Below are 25,443 nucleotides of genomic sequence, written 5' to 3'. Positions count from 1 at the left end.
GTGAAATATTCAAGACATGGAAAAAATCATAAACTACTGATTCTTTGGCATAATTAAATTTGAGTGCAACCTAGTTTACTGCAGGTCAGAAAAAGGCGAAAGTGTTTAAAAATATAGACTAGGTTATTTTCATATAACATCTAAGACTTCTGAGGTAAATCTTTTTTCCCATAGAACAAATTTCTCTTTGAACAAAAACTTAGCTAGAAGAAACTCTGGATAGAAATTCTTAATAATAAGGGTAACCAACAGTTACAGCAATTATTAGTTTTAAAGCAGCTTTCACATTTATTATCTCATTTAATCTTTTTTTTCCTTTCTTTTTTTGTTTTGTTTTTGTTTTTGTTTGGTACTAGGTGGCTGTAGAAGTCTTTGGCCTTGTCCAACAGTTGCTTCCTTCAGTTGCCATTTTGAATCAGAAGTATGCACCCCCTGCATTCAATCCTAATCAGTCAACAGACAGCACCACAGGAAACCAGCCTGAACAGGGCCTCTCTGCTTGTACAACCTCTAATCACTATGCTGTCATAGAGAGCGAGCACCCGTATAAACCTGCATGTGTGATGCACTACAAGGTGGGCACCGATTCCTGGGCAGGGTTTAAACTTAAAACTTGGTTTCATGTTCCATAATCATGTCTTAAAGGTTACTTTGCCTGCATTCAGAAGGATAACTACTTTTATAGAATTTACATATAGAGAATCAGCAGGTGGTTAGTGTCAGATACACAGAAAGGTTTAAGACAATTTTTACTATTAAAGAGTATGGTTTTGTAGAGTTTATGAGAATAGTTCTCATATCTTTTTACAAGTACAGTGCAGTGTATAATGCTTAGCTGCATATTGTATACTGTAATAGTGGATATAAGCATTGTAATTTAAAAACTGTACTTTTTGAAATGATATAATTTGTACCACAGCCTGAGCTCTGAAAATTTACATTCCCAATGTAGGATGCAAAGTACTATACATAATGTAAAAAAAGTACATATAAAATATTTATAAATATAATGTTTTATTAGATTATTCAAGATCCTTATTCTTTGCTTCCTAAATTGTATCATTTAAATTAAGGGGGAGGAACAGAATGTGTCCACTTAATTTAATTATAAGTTTAAGTTTTATGTGCTTATAAAATACTCAACTTTTCACTGTAGAATATGGTAAACATATGAAAGGACAAACTAGTGCAGTTCACTACATTTATCCATCATCCCAGATTCAGCAGTTATCAACTCTTGGTCAGACCTGTTTCATTTATTCCCCCACCTGCTCTGTCCCTTTATTGTTTTAAAGCACATTGGTGGATATTTCATTATGTGTCCTAAAATATAAGGACCTGCTTGAAAAAAATAACCATATTATTATCATACTAAAAAGACTGATAATTCCTTCATATCATCAAATGCACATTTTAAATTGTTTGAATTAGAATACAGATAAGCTCCATGCATTGCGATTGGTTATGTCTCTTAAGTCTCTTTTAATCTATGGGTTCTCCTCCATCTCTGTTTTTTTGTTTCGCTGAATTTTATTTAAGAAGCTGGATCATGTGTCTTTTTTGGATAGGATCCGCTTCAGCTCGCCCCCTGAGCCCTTTACACTCTTCGTAGTCGTTCATAGCTTCCTCGCTCTCTAGTGTAAGATGTTCTAAGATGTTCTAGGCTCTGGCATAAGATGTTATAAGAAAGAGGCTTGTTTATACATTTCCTGCTTCCGATCTGAAATAAGCCATTTTTTCAAAATGCCATGGTTCTTTTTAATGGTAATGTGTTTAAAAGCCAAAATATGGTACCAGAAATGTTCATTTCTCCTGGGTGATCATTGTTTCTAGATATTTATAGTATGAAGAACTAGCACATATACTCACACATAAACACATGTGCATTTATAAACACAAGCATATTATTTGTATAATACATGTGTGTTTATTTATATATAGGCATATTTATGTGTATGTGTATTTTCTTTAAAGATAAAATACCTCATGAGTTTGTACTAGTTGCTACTTATTTAAAATAAGGACCACAGGATGTTACACCTGAACCTCCTTTCTCATACAGCTAGAATTTCTGTTCTTGATGATACTGGGAATAATAGAATTAGAAAGTCAGTTATTCATTTGCTCTGTCTGTGTGTGTGTTTTCATCTTTTGGACATAGCCCAATTAGGATGTATAGGGAAATGACTGTGTTTTAAAGTAAGTGGATATGATCAATTGCTGTGCTTTAAAGTAAGTTGGGATAATCCCTGTCTGTGTGATTATGCTACTAATTGGATGTACATTCGACATCATTTGTTTTACTTTAGATTTTTAGGAATCGCTCTTTAAATCTTGTTTGATATAATTTTAGTTACACAGTCTTAAGTCAAATCTATAAAACCAAGTGTATTCAAAGAAGTCTAGCTTTTATCTCTGTTCCCTCGCTCTGTTCCCTTCCTCTCTGCCATTTTTTCTTCCCAGGTAACTTTTCATACTATTATAATTTTGTAGTTTAGTCTTCCATTGTTTCTTTTAATGTAAACATAGATACACATTAACAGATGCAGAAGTGTGTGTATATTCATTCCTCATGTTTTTCAACTTTTTATTTCAAAATATTTCAAACCTGTAGAAAAAGGTAGTAAGATTTGTGCAATGAACGCCCTCATATGCCCTTCACTTAGCTTCATCACTTAACATTTTACCATGTTTCTTTATTTATTTATATTTATTATTAGACAATTTTGGAGTAAGTGAAAACATCATGACCCCTCACCTTGTTCCTAAGGTCAATGAAGTTTTCTGTATAACCACAATACACTCATCAAATGTAGGGAATTTAACATTGATACGGTATTATTATCATATCACAGTAAAGAGTAGTATTACATCATGTTATTTTTTTTTTGCCATTTGTCCCAACAATGGCATCCATAGCCTTTTATAAAACCTAGGTCTGGGATCCAGTTGGGTTCAAACATTGCATTTAGTTGTTAGCTTCTGTCTCCTTTAATCTAAAATGGTGCATTAGCATTTTGGAATAATTCAGTCAGTGGTTTTGTAAAAAAAAAAATCCTTTTATTTGTATTTGATAGATCATTTTCTAATGATTACATTCAGGTTATGCATTTTGGGCAGCACTACATGAGTGATACTGTATTCTCTCTCCTTAGTGCATCCTGTCAGGAAGAACTTAGTCACTTGACCAAGGATATAGCTCCACCAAAAAAGCACCTGTTTTTTCCTTTGAAAATGTCTGTGGGTAGATATCTATGGGTTAGAGACTGTGGAAAATTCTCTGAACACATTTTAGCATCCATTGGTTATTCTTATCCAAATCATTTATTACTATAATGGTTGCAAAATGGTGCCTTTCTAATTCTGTTATTCCACCCAGCCAATGCTCTGTTGTAAAGGAGAGTTTTCCCATTCCTTCCACTTTAAATGTATGTGTGTATGTATTTATATATGTATGTATATGTTTGTTTGTTTGTTTGTTTATTTTACATGTTTGTATCAATATAGACTCAAAGATTCTCTTTTTGCTCAGTGTTATAATCCTTTGCTGTCATTATTCAGTCTTTATACCATTTCCATTTATATATGCCACTGTGAGTATAAAACTACTATGTAAAATTAAGAATTTCTTTGTAAAATATTTATCCTTGGAGTTAATCCCACTGACACTAATATAATCAAATTACTTCATTCAGAAATGGCTTGGAGTAGTTCATTTTATGTATATGTGTAGGTGGTATATGATCAGTTGGTACAAAGTTAAGCTTATTTGTTTATTTAGACTTAATTTGTATGAGTTTTTTTCCTATCCTTCGTGATATAATTTTACTATTAAAATATGTAAAACATTAAAATGGCTCCAGAAATAAAATTATACAAAATAATGTTCTCAGAATTACAAGTCCTTTCCCTTCTCTGCTTCTCACTTACTCCAGTAAGTATCCTGTTGTATCCATCCTGTGTTCTTTTTGGAAAAAATCAGAAAGATTGATTGATTCATTCATTGATTTAGATGTAGTCCTATTTTCTTTCTTTATTCAAAAAATGTAGCACACTATATATACTATTTTGCACTTTGCCTTTTAAATTTGATGTGATGTATAGAAATCTCTCCCTATCCATTTAAAGAAGTCATCTTCATTGTTTTTTACAATTCTGCAGTTCTCCACTGTGAAGATGTATTATAGTTTATTCAGCCCATCTTATATGTGTGAACACGTGGGGTGTTTTCAGTTTTTTGCAATTTTTTTTTTGCAGAGAATAACTTTGTGCATATGTTTGGGGTTTTGTTTGTTTGTTTCCACATTGTTATAGCATATCTTCAAAGTAAATTTCTAGAAGTGAAATTGCTGGGTTAAACAAATACAGAATAAGGAGCCTTGTGCTCTGTAGATCTGGGATTGCGGATTCAGAGGGTGAATGCATATGTTGTTTTGCTAGATGTTGACAAATTCCCTTCCATAAATTATACCATTTTGTGTCCCCACCAACAATATATGAGATCACTTGTTTTCTCACAGCCTTCCCAACAGAGCATGTAGTTAAATTTTGAGCCCTTTGCCAATGTAATGGGAGAAATGGTCTCAATTTAGTTTTAATTTACATTTACGTTAATCTGAGCAAAGTTGAGCTTTTTATTTAAATGGAGATGTTTTAAAATGCTCTACTAAAAATGTTTGCCTAGGTTCTAGATAATTTTTTAGAATAATATCATACTTAGGAAATTTCTTAAGGTTTATATCATGTGCTACAACCAATTGATAGTTTACTATTTGACATGGTCCTATTTAACTGTAATTTGACCACCGTTACAGAATTCCTTCTACTGTGATGGTGACAAAAGCTTAAAAATGGCCTTAAAAATACAAACAATTATATGCCAAAATGAACTTACATATACAGCAAAATTTTAGGTTAGGAAAACATAAAAATCTAGACTTTTACCAAGTGTGTATGTGCATATGTGTGTTTATATTTGTTCTCATAATATATGAAGTTATAAAATTTTTTTGCTAATGAGGAGAAGCATTTGTAACAGATATTGTAGATGGTAGGCAACCTAAAAGTGACTAAAACCTTATCTTTTAATGATCTATTCATTTACATCAGTGTATCTTTGTATTTTACCTATGAAATTATATAGTCAGTTACCTGCTTATATTCCTTAAATACATGCAGACTGAAATGGAAAATTTATTATATAACTAACTCTTCCACAGGAAAATCAGGTAACTGAATACTTGTTGAAATTAAGCAGCTCTGTAATTGTTTTTCTAATGATATCAGTGTGTACTTACAAACATTACTGCAATATTAACCAAATATTAGGTAGAAAGAAATAGATATTCAGGTAGGAAGTAGAGACAATTGATAGTGACCATTAATAATACCTTGATTTCTGATTATATTTAAATTAGTCTGTTAATTTCTTATTTAAAATTTATTTTACAGTATGTTGAAGACATCATCTTTACAGTATGATGTCCTGTTTCTAAAACAGACAGAAAACTAAAATCTAATTCATCTTAACAAATGCAAGTGTCCTCTTACCTGTTGACCTCAGGTGACATTCCCGGAGTGTGTGCGGTGGATGACAATCGAGTTTGACCCCCAGTGTGGTACTGCACAGTCAGAAGATGTCCTCCGTTTGCTGATTCCTGTTAGAACTGTGCAAAATTCAGGATATGGACCAAAATTGACATCTGTTCATGAAAATCTTAATTCCTGGATAGAATTAAAGAAATTTTCCGGATCCTCTGGGTGGCCTACTATGGTCTTAGTGTTACCAGGTAAGTCATTTTTTTCTTTTCGATTTTATATGGTAAAATATATGTGTTTATGAAAATTGTGTCCAGTAAGGTTATATCATTGAAAATCTACATTTAATTTTTAGAATTTCTTCAAGACCTACAGTATTTGGATTACAATTGGATAGTAAAGACTCTCTGGGCAAGGGGCATAACATGGCCGAGTTTTAGAAAAGAGAGTTTTTTGAGGATCTTTTGAGAAAAGGTTAGCTTAACCAAAACAGAAAGTTAATAATGAAGAATGGCTGTCTATATAGTTGGAACCAAACTGTAGAAAAACTGGAAGATTTTTATTTTCCCAATAAGTGCTAAATTTTGAGAACTTACCAAGGACTCCTTTCTTTCAAGAGAACTGGTGAGCCGCCTAAGGCACTGAGTTGTAAAGCTTTTTTTTTCAGGCCTGGGAAGGCCGGGGGCAGGGAGGGAGGGAGACAGCACTTTTGTTATTGTAGTCTGTTGTGTTTTTAACCAATTAACCATAACTACTCCTGTGATCTCCCAAACTAATAGCTAATTTGAATTCAGAAACCTCTTTCTTCTAGTCTGACCTGCCTTGTTTGTTTATGAAGAGATAGAGAAAGCCTGATTCCAGCATGGAAAATTACTCACTCTGGAATAGAAAAGGCTAATAATGTAGGCCTCAATAATTGACAGATAACTGAAAATGATTTTACTTTTGATTAAGGAGAATTTGATCATGAAGAAAAATAATAATTCACTTGGAATGTTTTTATTGCTTCTGGTGTTGTTTTTAGCACAGGTTTGTTAAAGCAGATATAGGAACCCCCAGACGACTCAGTTTTTTAGTACTTGATATATGTTGCTACCTTTCTTGAGATGGATAAAAGTAAGGAAAATTTTAATAAGGTTGTTTCAGATTTTGAACTCATTGTTAGCTTTTTTCTTAGGAAATGAGGCCCTTTTTTCATTGGAGACTGCATCAGATTATGTGAAAGATGAGAAAGCTTCTTTCTATGGTTTCAAATGTTTTGCAATTGGATATGAGTTTAGCCCTGGACTTGATGAGGTGAGAATGAATTAGCTTCTCATTGTGTTAAGGAAGATTGTGTTTCTAAGGGCTGCTGTTGTCTTAAATTGTGTTTGCTCTCTGTATTCAAGAAGTCTGAAATTTATTTCAAGCTGGGGTGTATAATTTAAAATATTTTGTAATTTAATTTTGTGCAGTGGTCTGTTTTCGCTACTTTTAATATGTAAAGAGAATAGAGTCTAGGCAACATGACCCAGCCTTTAAAGACTTAATTTAATTGTGCCTGTTCCAAATCTGCTTTGGTGGCTGTGCCTCTTTGAGTAAATAATAGAACCTGATTTCACAATGGGACTAATTTAATATCTCTTCTACATGTTTTAAATCATACAATAAAAAAAGTCAAGGTAAAAAAATGATCATCTTCCTTCAAAGTAATGAATGAAAAATTCTTTAGGTAATTAACTGAAGGTCTGAGCCTTATAAACCAGCATGAGACAAAATATTGACCCTCTTACACTCTTAAATTAACTATTAGCTAACACATGCTTCCTTTTAGTTTCTAAAGTTATGCTTGAATTCAAGTCACATTCTTTTGATAATCCACATCATCTTTCAGAAATTTCATCTTCCATTTTTTAAAGCATCTGATTTTGTTTTTGCAATTCTCCAGGGAGTCATTCAGTTGGAAAAAGAACTAGCCAATCTTGGTGGGGTTTGTGCAGCAGCTTTGATGAAAAAGGATCTAGCACTTCCTATTGGTAAGTCTGGTCATATACTAGGTGTTTGTTTATGATTTTTAAAAAACCTTTTAAAGAAGAGTTTATTTTTTACAGAACATTCTGAAAATAGATCAGTGAATTGAGTTCAGTAGTCACTTACCTTCATGAGCAATAACTGCTTAATATACTGGTGGTTTGAGTATTTTTAATGGAGACTGAAGAGTGTATCTCTCCAGTTTTTTTTTTAATTCATACAAACACTGTATGCACATACATGTGATGTGCCAGACCCTGAGTTCAGCACTAGAAATATAGTATCAAACCAGAAATCTGAGATATCTCTCAGATATCCTAGTGGACATACCAAGTAAACAACTAGATGCTCATTGTCTGGAACTCAGGAGACAAGTCAATAGAAATACTGTTTGAACATAGTTTGCATTTAAAGACAAGGAACCATATGAAAGATGAGCTGAGAAGAGAATGCAAATGAGAAAGAGAAGTTAGCGAAGGATCAGAGCTGGGACTTGCCAGAATTTCGAAGTCAAAACTAGGAAGAAGCTGCATAAAAGACTGTGAAGCAGTGGCCAGTGAGGTAGATATGAAACCTCAGGAGAGTGGGTATTGGTGGGACTTTTTTAATGTAACTGGGAAGTAAATTAAAATTTGTCATTGGATTGAAAAACTTGTTGGCTATTTATATACTCAGTAGGAAATAACATCAGTAAAATGAGAGAAATATAAGGACTGTTAGAGTGGGGTGAGAGAATGGAGAGTCAGGAAGGAGACTCAGATTGAATTTAGATAGCTGTTTAGAAGAGTTTTCATGTGACGCATGACAGAAGTGAGGCAGTGGCAGAAGAATACCTATTTTTGTGATACAAAATTATATGATACATAAGCTGCTTTATAATCAAAATGGAAAAGATGAAAATAAACTTAAAAATTTCATGATTTTTATAGATGATTGAACATTTTTTACTTTTACAGCAGTTGAGAATAAAAGACATTATTATTGTATTTCCCCAGTTCTCACCCCCAAATGTCCATCTATATCTCCTCCCTCTGGGACTACCCTTCCCACTTTCTTCTTTCTTTTTTCCCTTCTATTTCTCTACTCTTTTCTTCCTTCTCTGTTCCCTTCCTTCTACCTACTGCCTTCCATCCTTCCTGGTTCCTTTGTTCCTACTTAACATTGATACATAAATGAGGAGGTGAGACATTTATGTTCCACTCATATGAAGAAAATTGATACAACCTTTTTGGAGGATATTTGTCAACTATTCAAACTTTATGTGCATATACCTTTGCTGTAGCAATTTTTTATGTATACTTGAACAGATTCCCCCAAAATATATGTTATATGATTAATATAGCAGTGCTTGTGATTGTAAAACCCAGAGCAACCAAAATGTCTGTCAGTGGGGAACTGGTTCTATAAGTGATGGTACATCCATTAATGGTACATACAATAGGAATGTATGTAGCTGTTAAAAAACAGCAACAAAGCAACAAAAAATTAAACCTCTATGTCCTGGCTAAGAAAGATATCCAACTTATACTAACTGAGAAAAGCAAACTATAGAAGAGGGTCCCTTTTCTGTGGGGCCCTTTCTGTGAACATTATCTTATATGTGTATAAATGTATGTGTATGTGTGCACGTGTATGTATATTGACACCCATGTATGTACACTTATTATTTGCACATGTTTCTAGACCAATACATAAGAAACTGTTGACACTCTATCTTTGGAAGGGGATGGTGACAGAATTTTTTATTCTACACTTCTGTATAATTTGAATATTTCCCTTTGAACATGTATTACTTTAGTAGTAGTATTTTAAAAATTAATTAAATTATCAAAGAAAATTCAATAAATAAAATATGTTCTACATCAAGCAATAAAGGAGAAAATGGCTAAAGAATACAGTTATTTTCTTATGTTTTTCTGTAAGTAACTGTTGTTTACTAAAGGTATAGCTCTTCTATAAGATACCCAAAATAGAAAGACAGATTCTGAATAATCGGTTCCTTCTTTCTTTTTTTTTTTCTTTTTGGTAAAAATATAATTACATTAAATTCAAACATACACATTTATGTACTTAAATATAGTATATGTCTTTTGAAAATCACTTGATGGATGCCTTTTGAATATTTCCTTGAGAATTACAGCTTATATTCACATTGAAAATAACATTTTAAAATTTAAATCACTGAGGTTTATGCAGAGTGATAATAGTTCTCTTCAATTTGGAATATCAAAATTGTGCAAAAATTGTGATGAATGCAAAGGATTAGAAAGTTAAACTAAGTATTGATATATTTTAGTAAAATTTTTCATTTACACAACAGGTAATGAATTAGAGGAAGATCTTGAAATTCTTGAAGAGGCTGCATTACAGGTATTGTCCTCAAAACTATAAGGATAAACTTTGTACATTAATTTTAAGCAGTATGTTCCTTCAGATCAACCTTATTTTTCTTGAACATTCATTAAGTATTTCATTTCCTAATTGGCAGTTATAAAGATAAATAAATCATAATTTCTCCCCTGGTTGGGAGAGACCTCTGCGAACCCTTGCTGTGCTGCATGGTGGATGTGCTGGGGTGAGACATGAGTCTTGCTGGAGGAAGAACAGCTACCAAGTGCCAAGGGTGCAAGGGAAGGTTCTGCTGAGCTGTGGACATTGAAAGTGGATCTTGAAAGAAGTTTTATTTACCAGTTAGAAAGAAGGGGAAAAAGTGTTAATAGTAGTAATTTAAATAATATCTGTAGAGCACTTTATAGTTTCCCATATCTTTGACATTAATTGTCTGTTTTTGCAATTACACTTTGAGGTGAGGTCAGTATTTTCTCTTGTATCTTACAATTATAATAACTTAAGAGAAGTTTTGTGATTTGTCTAAGAATTCAGCTAATTGGGAGATAACGGCTAGCATCCAGATCTTCTAATACCTACAGCTAGTAATTTATATTTTATTTATTTTCTGAAATGAATTGATCATAACAGTAATAATAAAAACAAATGTGTATTTGATCTTAACTTGTTCAATTACTATTCCAAACACTTTGCGTATTTTTAACTCATTTAGTCCTCACAACAACCCTAGGAATTAGAGACTCTTACCTCTATTTATAGATAAGGAAGTGAGGCACTGATCTCTGGCAGTTTGGTGACAAAGTCTGTGATCTTGATCACTGTGCTCTAAACATAGGGAGCCATGGTGTCCTTGATACTGTTAAGAAACTTTTGTGTTTCAAAAACCCACCAGCTTTTGTTTTAGTCTTTTTCTTCTAAAAAAAGGTTAAATCTCTGTATCTCAAGATACAAAAATGAATAATTCAACAAATATTAAATAAACATGTTATGTGTCAGATAACATTCCAGTTAAAGAAAACCATCAAGTAGCTCATGTTGTCATTACAAGGATTATTATGGCTTACAGAATGTCATTTAGGCCACATATAAAGAGATCCTTATTGTGCTGCTGTTAAAGAAAAAAGAAAATAAAGTCCCAAATTACCCACCTTTTTGGCATGTAAGGTAGTTGTTGTCATGGTCTGACATATATTAATTACCTACTATTTGTTAGGCAATGTAGTGAGCACTTAAATGTGTTATTCAATTTAAATTTTCTAATAATCACAGAAGAGAGATATTATTTGATCACCAGTTTATACATTTTACTGATTCAGGAATGGTCTGTAACTTGTTAGCTCAAGAGCAGGCAGCAATAACTTGTCCAAAATCAGGGTCTAAACTCAAGTCTGTTTGATTTGAAAGATCCTGATTTTTAAATTGGATAGCTTGTAAAATGCAGAAGTCACTGTTGTAGGACCTGATAGAACTGGAAGTATAATCCTTTTCTATAAAAATATTTTATTTTGATATTTATTATACAGTCATTTAAAAGTATGTAGAAAGTTTCAACACTTAAAGCAGGTCTTTCCAAAATTTGAGGCTTGCTTTTCATATAGGTGAGAACTAAAATTTCAGTTTTACCTGCCTTTTTTCCTTAACTTTAATAAGGCATACACAAGCTAATGTGCAGCCACAGTCAGGCTTCCAGCCACTTTTTGCCCAAGTCAGGACCTTGGTATACCCAGTTGCCCAAGAGAGCAGACACAACCTCCTCATGATAGTTGCCCATAATGGGAACAGAAAAAGGGAGCCTTCCGCGTCTTGTCTACAGAAGGGAGCCCTGGCCCTGACAAATGGGGATGTGACCCAGGTAGAGAGCTAGAGTGGGAGGAGATATACTATTGCATCTATCGGGCAGATCTCTGATAAATCACTTATCACTTATTTTTGTCGGAGGAAAGAGACTAGAAGTGTCATCTCATGTTTTTCGCAGGTTTTCTACTTTATAGGCTGAAGGAGCACTGGGGCATGGGGAGAAAATGATCTCCCCCAAAAGACCTATCTAAAATTGGGTGCAACTTCAAACACTTCAAGTGATTAAAGTTTTATATTTTAAAATATATAAATGTTCTCTTTTACCCAACAGGTGTGCAAAACCCATTCTGGTATTCTTGGAAAGGGTTTAGCTCTTTCTCACTCACCAACTATATTGGAGGCACTCGAAGGAAACTTACCACTGCAAATCCAAAGCAACGAGCAGTCCTTTTTGGATGATTTTATTGCTTGTGTTCCAGGATCAAGCGGTGGAAGGCTTGCGAGGTAATGTTCTTTAAGTACTATAATGACTTTCTCTCAGGGCTTGCCTCAGTCTTCACTTCTGAAGAGGAATGAGAGGGGAGTCATTAGGATGTTAAAATGCTGCCTAAAATACTTTAGTTTATGTGTTTTGGACATTCTGAAACATAAAATGGTAGTTAATATTTCAAAATATTTAAAAAATATATGATAGTTGTTAATTGACTGTTTTAATGTTTTCTGGGTGCTTTTATTTAAAAATAAGTGGAACACATGGTGTAATTGAGAAGTCTGTGTATCTGATATTAATATTTAATATCTATCCTAAACTCCTAGATTTATCACTATATTTTATTTCAATATGAAGTTTTTTCAAATTTGCAATTAATGCAAATATAAGGTTAGAGTTTAAATCAGATCATTTGAGGTTGTAGAGTTCTCATTTTGTTGCTGTATTTTTTTTTTATGATGAAAAGAACAAATACGCTGGCTTGTGTGACTTTACTAGAAATATAGAAATCTAGACTCTTCTGGCTTTAATTTTAAAAATACAGAGATTACTCTGTAGTTTTTAAAAACCAAAATCGTGATGGAGAAGAATAGAAAATCTTTTAAGTCAGCCTCACTGATTTCTTTGTGGACGTTTTTATGTAAAGCATGACGGAATTACTTATTACTCATCTCATAGGACAGCCTAAATGTAGATTATGGAGGCAATTCAGGCATGGATATCGCAAAGCATAGAAAATTGGTAAGATTACGTGGAAGGGAAAGTAATGAAGGGAGATAATTAAGAAACTGTTTAAAGAAAGAGAAGTTAGGCAATGTATCTTTAACCTGCCTGCTCTCCACCAAGCAGAATGTCACTTCTGTCCCTGCTTTGACAGAGAGGCTGCTCTTTCCCAGGTTTTCTGGTTGTCAGACCTCTGTAAGGCAGACCTCCCTCAGTGAGGATGAGTGTATTTGGGACTTCAAAGTATCCACGACCTAAATTTGTTTTCTTGGTTATTTTGAATCAGCCATAGTTAAAGTTTCAAATTTCCTGATTTTAAAATTATTTCTATTCTGTTTGTAATCATCAGAGATCTCATGTGCTTCAGCATATTTTTTAATTAATTTGTCATTAATAATTTCCAAGGGCGACACTTGTGGTCATTATCACTGAATTGGAAATGAAGATACCATCTTAGCATTTTGTTTGATAGAAGTTTTATTCTTTCAGCTTAATTTCATGTTAATCATTGAAGATGTTGATTAATGTTTGGCTTTTTGTTTGCTTGTTTTTTTTCATTACTTCTAGGTGGCTTCAGCCAGATTCCTATGCTGATCCTCAGAAAACATCTTTGATTCTGAATAAGGATGATATTCGTTGTGGTTGGCCTACTACCATAACTGTTCAAACAAAAGACCAGTATGGGGATGTGGTACATGTTCCCAATATGAAGGTAATTATATCAGAATTAAATTAGTAGACACCTATACACAGACTGTTCTAACTAGTAAAATTTTAGAAATGGCAAGTGCTTAGAGTCCATTTGCAGTACCCTCTTTACATATATGTAATGGAAGAAGCTGAAAAATTGTTTAAATGACTTGTTCATATTAATCATTAGTCAATTTTCCAAGTTGCATACATTTTTAGTTTGTTTTTTACATTTTGCTAGGTACTCTGGTGATTCAAAGGAAGGATAAGAAAGTGTCCATACAAAGAGTGCTGAGCACATGGGAGGAAGGCCATCAGTACATAAAAGATTGAATAAATCAGTGAAAGAATACATTTTAAAATTTTGTATATATATTTTTTAAAGACTCAAGTACATTTTGCACTTGGTACTATTGAAATAACATTTAAAATATAATATTGTTACTTATTAAATAAACTAGAAATATACACATTTGGATTGTAAAGAATGATGAATGGAACTACCCATGTGCTGTATTGAAGAATATAGCTCTTTGGATAACTCTTCCTTGAGACATTAATTAATTAATAGTGACATTTTAGAGTATATTATAATGCATAAAATTAAGTCCTTTGTGATACAATCTATTAATTCAGTATCTTATTTAAAACTTTTATTATATTTCTAAAGACAGTCAATATTGAATGAAAGTTTATATAGACAATCCTCAGCCACTCCTAACCCCAAGTTGTATTACAGAGTGATTTGGTTGTTTGGGGCTTAGAGTTGATTAACCTACAAAATCTTTTTTACTCATAGAATTGCTGATTTTACCTCAGTATTGCATTTAGTAGAGCTATTTCAATTACTTGGTACATCATTTGGTTTATACTGGAAGTACAATGACTTCTTACTTGACTCATTTGAAAAAAAAAAAAAAAAAAGACAAGAGACATATAGTTCTCATGTCTTACGACTAGTAAGGAAAACTGTATGGAAAAGCGTTTGACCCTGATAACTAAACAAGAATCAAGCTTTACCAGTGCCTTTCAAGGTTTTGGCCATGGCCACCAGCAAGGACTTATATCATGATGCAGACATACATACATAGGATAGAATAGTATATGCTCTTAACTGCACTCAATATATAAAATACATATTCATACAATATGCCACACTCATATTTTCTCTTCTGTCTTACTTAAGGACGATCAAACTCTGTCAAAGTGATTCCATGCCCATTAATAATTACTCTATGTAATGCAAAAAGCATCACAAACTATAAGAAAAAAATTGAATAGATAATAAAGTAATTCTGATAGTGATACAAAAAATGACTCCACCCAAAGATAGAATTTTGATCACAATTTTCAGTTATTTGTTAAGGGGTTTGTGTATTCACTGATGAATTTCTCACTTACATGTATGTAGTGAGTTGTTAAATCCAGTCTTTGAGCTCACAGTAAGTTCCTTATTCACGTGACTACATTGTAATAACCATTTTCCAAGTCAGCATAATATTTCATTTCTTTTTAATGTTCATGCTGTTATGCTTAACTTTAGTTGTATTTTCCTGTGTTTCCTCCTTTGCACCTTTTGTTGTCTGTTACTCCATTTTGGTATCTGGGTTGTTTACCTCTTACATTTCAGAGTCAGACTTTATGCTTTATCTTTTGTTCTCCTCCTTCTTTGAGTTCTTGTCTTAGCAGCATGATCTCTCTTTCTACTTCCTCTTTTTTTCTATATATTTTGCTTCTTGTCCTCCTTCCCCCTAAATCTGTTACTACTCAGTATGCTCAAGTTCATATCAGAATTATCTCTAACTTAGAAACCATATCTAGGAAACTCTAGTAAATAGTATTTAGGAAAAGTGATTTGCAAACATATTGATGCTTAATTTATTAATACCACATTATCACATTAGCCAAAAACAAAATTAATTTAATCTGTTTTATTGTCCTTCTGATAGACAGCACATGAAAGTTTAGGAGCATTTTAAAGTTATAAAAATTATTGAAGTATCTTTATGTAGTAATAACCAGTTATTTGAAACACTAAAGATAGTTTGCAGCTAATATTTCAGTGAGATCCAAGATACTTTTATAGCAGCAAGGGTTTGGGGGTTTTGTGGGTTTTTTTTTTTAACTTATAAAATGATTATTCGAAGGAAATCTTATTTTGTGAAAAGAGAAAGTCACATAGAAAATAAAAGAACAAATTTTACAAAGCACAGTTTATAAAAGCAGAATGGTTATCATTTTATATCTCAATATTCTTAGAGTATAAAATTATTCAGTCACTTATTTAAAGGTTCATAGTATATAGGCACATGTACTTCCAATGTTAATTTACTTAGCATAAATATAGTTGCTTACAGAAAAATTAAATCAAAATAGTGTGTATAAAAATAGTGGCTATAATTTAAAATTAAATATCATAAAATTTAGAAGCATTTACTTCTTTTTCTTTTTATAACATTTAAGTTTAAAATTTTTAATGGTGGCAGTGAATATGAGTTGAAAAATTTTACTATATATTTTTAAACTTACGTGTTTTAACTGTAAGATGGGTTTTTAATATTTCTAGGGCATTATGTTAATCCAAAGACTGTTCTCTCATAACCCCAGCTAAAGTTTGTGGTTATTTAATGGAACACATTTGTTAACTCTACTTAACTTTATGTGGGTAGTGAGAGTCTCAAGTTCTGACTCCCTAGAGTGGCATTAGTGAGAACAATAAACATTAAAGACATTTCACATTTCTGGGATGTCTCTCAATTACTTAAGTAATATTGTCACTTTCATGTATGCTACCATTTCTATTTCTGTGAAGATCTTATTGTTGAATTGCCTGTTCTTGCCAGCCACAAGTAGTGTCTGAAAAGGATAGAAGAAACTTAGAGTGAACCTCAGAGTGATGATACCTGAGAAAGAGCTAAAGTGGTATTTAAATTGTTTGTAATTTTGTGGCTGCCTAAGGACCAGATGTTTTTTGGCCAATGCATAAGCAAACAAATAACAGTAAGATGTTTTGTTATAATTCCTGGGAAGTATTTCTGAGTATTGTTTGTGAGATAATGTATATTTTCAGTGCTTTAACATGCCTTAGGAAATGTGTTCTTTTGCATATCTGTAGTAAAGTAGATAAAAGATACTCCCATTTTATCATTGAAGAAAAAGAGTTGGAAAGTTTAATTGGATTGTTTAGATTTCGTAACACATATTGGTGACAGATCTGTCTAATAGTACTCTTTCTGCAGAAGAGGTAAATATCTTTAAGTTTTAAATATTAGGTTTGTTTTATTATGTTAATTTCCAGGACATCTAGCAGTGGAGTACTTTTTCTTCTGCGGAACAGTATAGCTAAAATTGAGAATAGTGCTTTAGAATTTGTGGAGATTGCTGGAAAGTATTTATACTTGAATTACTGGATAAAATAATTTAATGTTAGTCCCTGCAAGAATTGGATGTAAATTCATTTTACTGTCCTCTTCTGTACTTTATTAATGGTTACATTTGTTTTTATTTTGTGTTTTGATATCTATAATTATTTATTCCACAAAACCTCTCTTTTGCACTGTGTTCAGGATCCCTGTTGAGGTGGAACCGTCTTGATCGTTCTGGCACTGTTAAGTAATCTTTGAAAAGAATTTTCAAGAGGGACAACACTTATAGAATTATAAGTTCATAATTATAAATTGCTTCTTTTGATGTGTCATGGACAATTATGTAATAATAGCATTTGGTTTTTTTAATATCATGGTTAGGTGGAAGTGAAAGCTGTTCCTGTTTCTCAGAAAAAAACATCTTTACAACAAGAGCAGGTAAAGAAAGCTCAGAGGATTCCTGGCAGTCCTGCAGTAACAGCTCCTTCTTCTAATACTGACATGACTTTTGGCGGGCTGGCATCACCAAAGCTGGATGTTTCATATGAACCAATGATAGTGAAAGAGGCTCGATATATTGCCATAACAATGATGAAGGTAATTTATTTTGCTTATCAGAAAAAAATGTATTTTTCACCATTCATTTAATAAACATTTCAGTGATTCAAACTCAGACACAAAAATCACAGGTCTGGAGAGATGTTGATAGATGTAAAACTAATGTAAAACTTGCAACATATTTTTAAGAATGATATTTTCCCTACAGAAGATTTTCACTTGTTCTTGGCAGAAGTCTATAGAGGATTTTCAATTATAGATCAAGTTAATCCAATCAGAGATTGAGATGGTTGGAAACTGGATTTCAGTTCCTGCAAAAGTACTTGTCTATTTTTGATGTACCATTACTCTTAGGACATAGCTCTTCAGGGATTCAGAGTTTATCTAGGCCCCCTTCAATTTGGGATTCTTCCAAATACTAGCCTCATTTCTTTGGATTTCTTATTTCTTTAGGATTTTTAGCTCTTTGATGCCTTTAGACAGATTTTTAAAAATATTTTGTCCAGCTTTTTTAGTTCTCTTTAGAGACAATGTTAGCCTAAATCATCAAGACGAAATAGAAGTTAGGAATTATGCTATTTTCAGAGAGTAGTGGTAAGCCATTGAAGGCTTTCACTTGGAAGAATGGCATGGTTAGATTTGTGTTTTATAAAAGTCATGGTGGAATGTGGAGAATGCAGTTGGGCAGATAATCAAGAGATATGGTTTGGTTTAAGTCTCTTTAGGAGATTGTTGACTGAATCTGGTCAGATATGCTAATCTCTTGATCTAGTGAGTTGTCAATCAGAGTAGATTCAAGAGGTATTTAGGATAAATAAGGCTTGATGGCTAAGGAGGGGATGGGGTAAAGAGAAAGAGGCAGGAAATAAAAAATTAACTTCACATTTTGAGCTTGAGTAGTGAGATTGATCACACTGAAGCAGGGGCAGGTTTTGGTTGAGGTTGATAATAGATTGAGCTCTTGACGTGATGAGGTGTAGACATCTCCGAAATGTCCCTGTGAAGATACATAAAAACAAGTTGGATATATAAACCTGAATTGATCACAGTCTTACCTCAACAAAAGAATTTGAGAATCATCAGCATTTGGATTACTTATGAAGTTAAAGAAATCGATTATCTATCTAACATGGTGAGTGAAGAGAGAAGTTCCATGACAGGATCCTGGGAACACCAGTATCAGTGATTCTCAACCCTTTGTCTACATCAAAGTCATCTGGGACACATTTTAAAAAGGAGATTTTCCCATCATCCAAAGATTTAGATTTAGTAAATCTGAAGAGAGGTTCAAGAATTTGCATATAAAATAAATATGCAGAATGATTCACTTTCAAAATCTGTACTTTGAGAAACATTGATTTACAAGGTAAATAAAGAAAAGAAAAGGAAAAAAGAAGTAAGGAAAAGGGAAACAACATTGGAAAGGATGCTAACCAAAGGGGGTAAGACGTAAACTAGGGCACCAGGTGTTACCTTTGCCACTTGGCCTACCACACCATATGGTAACTCATTTAATCCTAATAACAACCCTATAAATTACTGGGTTTTATTCACATTTTATTTGTATGGAAACTGAAGCACAGAGAGGTTAATAACTTGTCCAAGGGCACACAAATGACATGAAGTCTGATTCCAGATTTGATTTTCCTAACTTCCCCCAACCACCTTATGGCATTTCTTGAAAGTCACAAAAGGCAGTTTAAGAAAGGTAAACAATGTGATGCTACAGAAGTGAAATTTTGAAAAGGATCTTGCAACAACAAATTCATCAGTGATCTTGGCAAAAGGAACTTCAGAGGCACAGTCAGTTGATTAATTTGTAGGTGAAGAGGAAGTGAAAATAGCTAAAGACAAAATGAGTGTAGGTAAGTCTTTCAAGTTGTTTAGTTATAAAAAGAAACAGGGGAAGTGGAATTGAGTGAAGACAGAGTCTGGGATTGAATAAAGAAAGACACGTTTTATTATTGATGAAGAGAAAATTGAGAGGAAGGGAATGCTGAAGATACTCTCAAGAGATAAAAATGGCATCTGTAGCTCAGGTGGAGAAATTGGCTGTAAACAGGAGTATTGCCTCTTTCACTCTACCAGGAGAGAGAAAGAGAAAATTAATAGTTGCTAATAAATTTGTAGTTATCAGCCAAAAGAATTATTTATGATTGTTACATGTTTTGGACTGAAGATGAGAGTGATGATTCTTAGGGTCACAATTTTGAAACGAAGGGAAAAAAGGAGATAGTCATTGTAGAAAATGAAAAGAAACTGATCAGAAAAGATATATCAGTCATCTTTGAGAAGTCAGTTGAAATTGAAGGTCCGTTATTAACAGTACAGTGTGAGTTGTATGAACATGAGTAAGATAACCTCCTTTGGATTGATTCTGCATGGACGTTGAGATATATATCTAGAAATGGAATTGCTGGATTGTAGGACATGCCTGTCTTCAGCAGTATTAAATATTGCCAAAAATCACTTTCCAATCCACAGTGTATCAAAATGCGAGGTGCTTTATGTTCTCACCAGCATTCGGTTCTTACCAACACAATTTGATGACCGCAGTATGATTATCTTGTTGTTTTAATTTCCATTTTCTTGATAGTTGAATACCTTTTCAATTGTTTATTGTCCCTTCAGAGTTCTCTCTTCAGTGACTTGTCTTTACTCACTTTCTATTGTGTTGTTTCCCGCTTATGTATTGATTTGTTCTTTATATACTATGGATTCATACCCCTTTTTTGGTTATATGAATTATAAATCCCCATCTTCCAGGTGAAGTCTTATCTTTGCCCTTTCTTTGGAATGTCTTTGTTTTGGAGAAATTAAAAACTTTAATGCTCAAAAGATGTTATCCTTTTTGCTTTCTGAATTTGTTAATGTTTTGTTTGTTACATCCCGGCCTTTAACACCTAGAATTTATTTTTTGTAAATGGTGTGATGTAGGTAATTGAGTGTTCTTTTTCTCCTATATGGATAACCAGTTGTCTCAGCACCATTTATTGAATGTCTATCACTGCATTAGTTAAGAATGTTTCTAATGATTTTGTGATTCGTGGTCTCTTTCTTAAAGGTTTATGAAAACTACTCATTTGAAGAACTGCGTTTTGCATCACCAACTCCTAAGAGGTGAGGATCATTTTCTAAAAGCATGGCGAAAACATGTGTTGTCAACTGCTTGCAGCTAAAATCACCCTGCATTCCAACTTTATTCTCCAAAAATAAATATTTTAGAGCATTTTAAAATTTCCAGTAGAGATTTACCACAGGTTTTATAGGATGTAGATGTGCAGTAGAATAGGTAGAGTGTATTTATACTGAACTGCAATACTGCTAGTGCTACATAGTACTAAGGTAGTACAGAAAGAATAACTAGTATCTAAAAGGATGTAAAGTGGCTTGTTAAGCTTCGTTAGGTTAGGTTTTTTGTTTTGTTTTTTTTTTTTCCTGTTTCCATTTCCCTCTCTCCTTCACCTAAGGAGAGGCAGAGTGATTTCAGTGTACGTTGCACTTGTATTTTTGGTTATGAGGTATTTAGTTTTAAGCTTCTGAGTAATTCTGTTAACTCCAGATTGAAGCAGATTTTTTCGGCTTACTATTTTATTTGCTTGTTAGGAGAAAGTACTTTTTAAAACAGTTGCTTAGAAAAAAATATTGATTGGATTGGATTGGATTGAGAGACTACCTCCATAGAATTTAGAAAAAGTTCCAGAGTGAATCTGAAACAGCATAATTACTTATACATTTCATTGTATTGCGTATCACATGACTTACTAGAAGTTAGAAGGTTACTATGGGCTTATTCTGACACGTATACAAAGTAGAGTTTTAATGCACAGTCTAGAAAGTTTTCTGTCAAAATAGCCAAGTTTTGAGAATGCATCTTTGTCTAGGAATAGGGAAGTAGCATTTTGTGAATTACAAGGGAGCAAGTGGGAAGAGAGAGATGAGTTAGAGACTTGTCAGGTGGCTTGAATAGGGGCAGAGGAACTTAGAAGTAGAAATGAAGAGTAGTACATGGATTTGGGATATATTTAGAAGGTAAAGCCAACCGCCTGCGGCTAGAATGGAAATAGGAGGTGAAGGAAAGAGAAGATCCAAGAATGAAGATAAGTTTTTTTTTGTTTTTTTTTTTTTTTGGCTTCAGCAGCAGTATAGATTATCTAGCAGCAGAGGGGATGGCCAACTTTGACGTGAAGACCCAGTCAGGCCTGTTTTTGTAAATAAAATTATATTGGAACACAGCCTTGCTCATAATCTTATATTATCTATGGCTGCTTTCACAACTACAATGGTAGAGTTAAGTAGTTGTGACAAAGACTGGCACAATAGACTGATATATCATTATGGAAGAGGTTACTGATTCCTGGTATCATGATTTTTATGAGGATCAAAAAGTCTGAGAAAGGAGCAAGTTCTTTGTTTTTGTTTTTTGTTTTGTTGGGTGCTGGGGTGAGGGGAAGATAATAATTCTTCTTTAGATATATTAAAGTTGAGATGCCTAGATGCCTCTTAGTTATCCAAGTGGGGATATTTCCAGGGCAACTGGAAATACTAGTTTGAAATTCAGAGGAGATATAAATTTTTGAGTCATCTTTATAGAGATGGTATTTAAAACTGAGGAAGGGATGAATAATCAACTGAAGAGATGATGTGGAAAGAAAAAAAAAAAAGACCTAGACCCAAATGCTGGGGCATTCTGTAAGCTGGTGGTCAGCCAGGGGAGAGCCAATAAAGCACTGAGAAAGAGAAAAACCAGGAGAATGTTGCAGAAGTGAAAACAAGGTTTTTCCAGACAGTAGGAGTTGTCAGTTATCAAATGCTACTGAGAGATTGCTGAGAAGAAACAACCATTGAATTTGGGGACATGGTGGTCATTGGTGACTGTGATGTAAGCAATTGCAATGAAATTTGAGAGCAAAAGCCTATTGGAGATAAGCTGTAGAAGAGAATTGAAAATGAGGAAGTGGAGAGTGATTGTAGACAACCCTTTAGGTAAGTTTTACTGTAAATGAGAAAAGAGACATTGAGACCTTACTAGAGAAGGCTGTAATATCAAAGGGGAGGTATTTAAGATGGGAGATTCTGAAGTTTGTTTGTATAGAAATAAATAGAAATTGAAATGATCCATTGAAGTGGGAGACACTGAGGATGAATGAGAAGAAAGCAAGGTAATTGCAGCACAGAAGTGTTGAGGAAGTGAGAGTCACAGCACATGTTGAAGGGCTGGCTTTGGACAAGACTCAGGACACTCCTTCCATTGTAACAGGAGGTGGAGGAAAGTGGTTTACTAATCTAAGGTAGTATCTGATTGCTTCTGTTTTTCACTGAAGAAAGTGATGAAGTCATCATCAGCTGAGAGTGAAGAAGTTTTGAAGTGAGGAAAAAAAAAATGAAATTCAATCATTTTGGAGAGTAGAAAAACATACTGTGCCAGGGCAGTAGGATTGCCCTTCATTGTGACAATGCAACAAGAAATTTAATGTTTGCTGATTTATCTTAGTGATGATGTCAGATGTTTAACCAGAAGTAAATTTTCTGCTATTCATCTTATTTCCTTTCAGACCCAGTGAGAATATGCTGATTCGTGTCAATAATGATGGCACTTACTGTGCAAATTGGACACCGGGCGCTATTGGACTCTACACTATTCATGTGACCATCGACGGCATTGAAATAGGTACTTTTTTAAAGTTACGAGCTACTTAGTGCAAAGAACTAGAATCAAAATCATCTTTCTGTTCTAGTTTGCCCTTTAACATGCATCACAGACATGGACAGGTACCATAACTTTTAGGGGGCTTCATTTCCTCCTTTATAATGAGTACTTAATTTATGCATTCATAAGATTTTAAAATTGTGTAGTAATTTATGTGTCATTGTAGCCCTCAGGACTCAGGACTGGTCAGGTGCACTCTCCTCCGTGCTGCCCCATAATCACATGCAGGTCTTGTCTCCCCCTTGTGGTGTGTTCGTCTTCCTTTCCTGGCTGTGAGCAGATATCTCTTTCATCTTTGGATCTCCCTGTCTGGACAGTGCCTGGCACAGGATGGCTGCTCAATAAATATTTGTTAAAAGAATGAATTTTCTTTATCTACCACTAACTTTGAAAAGTATACTGCTTTTCCTTGAGCCTTAATCTCTTTCTCTGCTTTATTTGTGAACTATCCATATAATAGGACAACAGTAGAATAAGAAAGCTCTTAGTGTTTCAGTGTTTCCCAGTATGAATTCCTTATAACACTATCTTTCCTAATGCTTCTCAAGCAAAAGGGTTTGTATGATCAGGCAGATTTAGAAAACCCACTATATTGTAGTCTCATCTTAGACATTCATACAGTTCACATTAACTTACTAGGGATTCTAAGAAGTCCTGAAATGAAGAATCCTCTAACCTTTTTAATCTTTGTCGTGAGACCGTTGCATGTAGGGAAGAGGGAGACAGGGTAGAGAGAAAAGTAATACTGAATAACATTCTACCAGAATACCCCCTGGGAAAGTTTAAGTAGTTTGTTTTCACAGTGAAGATGAAGAGGTACTTGACATTGATGTAACTGTATAGACTATGCATTAATGTAAGTGTAGACTCAGATTTATCAGATACATCTATTCCATTCCAGGGACCTTTAGCCTTGGCTTTTGCTGCACTTTTTTATTTCAACATATTCATAAAGCCTTATATATTTATGTGTGTCTTTATTTGTATATGTATAAATATGTATATTTATATATGTATGTATGTATGTATGCATATCTTTTATATTTTATGTATGTCTTTAAAATCATTTCATTCTCACAACAACAGCTCAGTGAGATAGGTACTATTCTCATTCCCGTTTTGTAGGTAAAAACATGAGGCACAGAGAGTCATACAGTCAGTGGCAGATGTGGGAACAACCAAGGCAGTCTCACACGAGAACCCCAGCTTTGAGCAGCAAGCTTGCTGCTATTCATGGCAATGACTGGGATAAATGATGAGCAGTGCTCTGCTCTCATGTGTGAGATTACATTTAATCACACAAGGGTTTCTTTTTTATTATTTTGATTTTTTTTCATTATCATTTCGTATATTCCATATTCCCTCCTCTTTTCCTTGAACCCCTGAGATACCCGTTTGGAATCTCAGGGTCATTTTCCAAATATTTCTCTTTCTTAGCTATTAAATATCAATCACCTTAAAAGGGAAGAATTCAGATGTTGGTTTCAATTGTTTAAAACAGCCTGTGAATGTATATAAAGTTAGGTTTAACTTTTATTCTCCCTCCCTTTTGTTCTCAAATGTTACAGTTTCCTTTCTTTCCTTACAGATGCTGGACTAGAAGTAAAAGTAAAAGACCCACCAAAAGGGATGATACCACCAGGAACTCAGCTGGTCAAACCAAAGACTGAGCCTCAACCAAATAAGGTTAGGGTAGAATGAAAACAGAACATGAATTGGTCAGAGATTTGTTAATTTTTTTCATTGATACTTGATGGTGGCCATCAAACATCTAGTATTTTACTTACATAAAGTAAAATATAAAATAAAAGTGAAATACAGTATTTGAACTCTAAATATTCCTAAATAAATTTGAAGAGTAGTTCAGGATAATTCTAATCATTTCTCAAATGTAGAATCTGCTTTTTGGCTTCTTTGTATAACGTATAGTAATTTATAGGCCTTTCTTTCTGTGTACTTTTTGTTGTTGAAAGTTTATAGTTAACAAAAGTCTACTGACATTAAGTGTATAAAATTTACAAGGTTAAAGTATTTTGTGTTGTTAAAATAAAAACTAATTTCCTAACATCTAAAGAGTAAGTACTACAGCAATTTTAGCACTACTTATTAAAAATGAAACATGGGTAATAGAATTTATATCATACCTTCCTAAAAGGAAAAAAAAAAGGCTTTTTTCTCCTCTTTATCATATGTCCTCAAAATTTAGAAAAGAA

The 25,443-nt window shown here is 33.5% G+C and overlaps 1 protein-coding gene across 7 annotated transcripts in view; it reads left to right on the top strand.

The window, feature by feature from the left end:
• The window catches only part of MYCBP2 (MYC binding protein 2), a 225,959-nt gene that overhangs the window by 125,214 nt on the left and 75,302 nt on the right, over positions 1–25,443 (top strand). For all 7 annotated transcript variants that reach the window (XM_074378365.1, XM_074378366.1, XM_074378367.1 and 4 more), the window contains 11 exons: positions 357–575; positions 5,564–5,789; positions 6,716–6,834; positions 7,466–7,553; positions 9,869–9,918; positions 12,026–12,198; positions 13,475–13,619; positions 17,344–17,559; positions 20,585–20,640; positions 23,076–23,191; positions 24,819–24,916. In XM_074378365.1, the coding sequence (XP_074234466.1) occupies positions 357–575; positions 5,564–5,789; positions 6,716–6,834; positions 7,466–7,553; positions 9,869–9,918; positions 12,026–12,198; positions 13,475–13,619; positions 17,344–17,559; positions 20,585–20,640; positions 23,076–23,191; positions 24,819–24,916 (1,506 nt within the window). The remainder of the gene's footprint in view (positions 1–356; positions 576–5,563; positions 5,790–6,715; positions 6,835–7,465; positions 7,554–9,868; positions 9,919–12,025; positions 12,199–13,474; positions 13,620–17,343; positions 17,560–20,584; positions 20,641–23,075; positions 23,192–24,818; positions 24,917–25,443) is intronic.

The sequence above is a fragment of the Camelus bactrianus genome, chromosome 14, assembly GCF_048773025.1.
Source record: "Camelus bactrianus isolate YW-2024 breed Bactrian camel chromosome 14, ASM4877302v1, whole genome shotgun sequence".
In the NCBI taxonomy this organism is placed as follows: domain Eukaryota; kingdom Metazoa; phylum Chordata; class Mammalia; order Artiodactyla; family Camelidae; genus Camelus; species Camelus bactrianus.
Note: the sequence above shows the minus strand (reverse complement) of the source record. Positions and strands in the feature narration are given on the sequence as shown.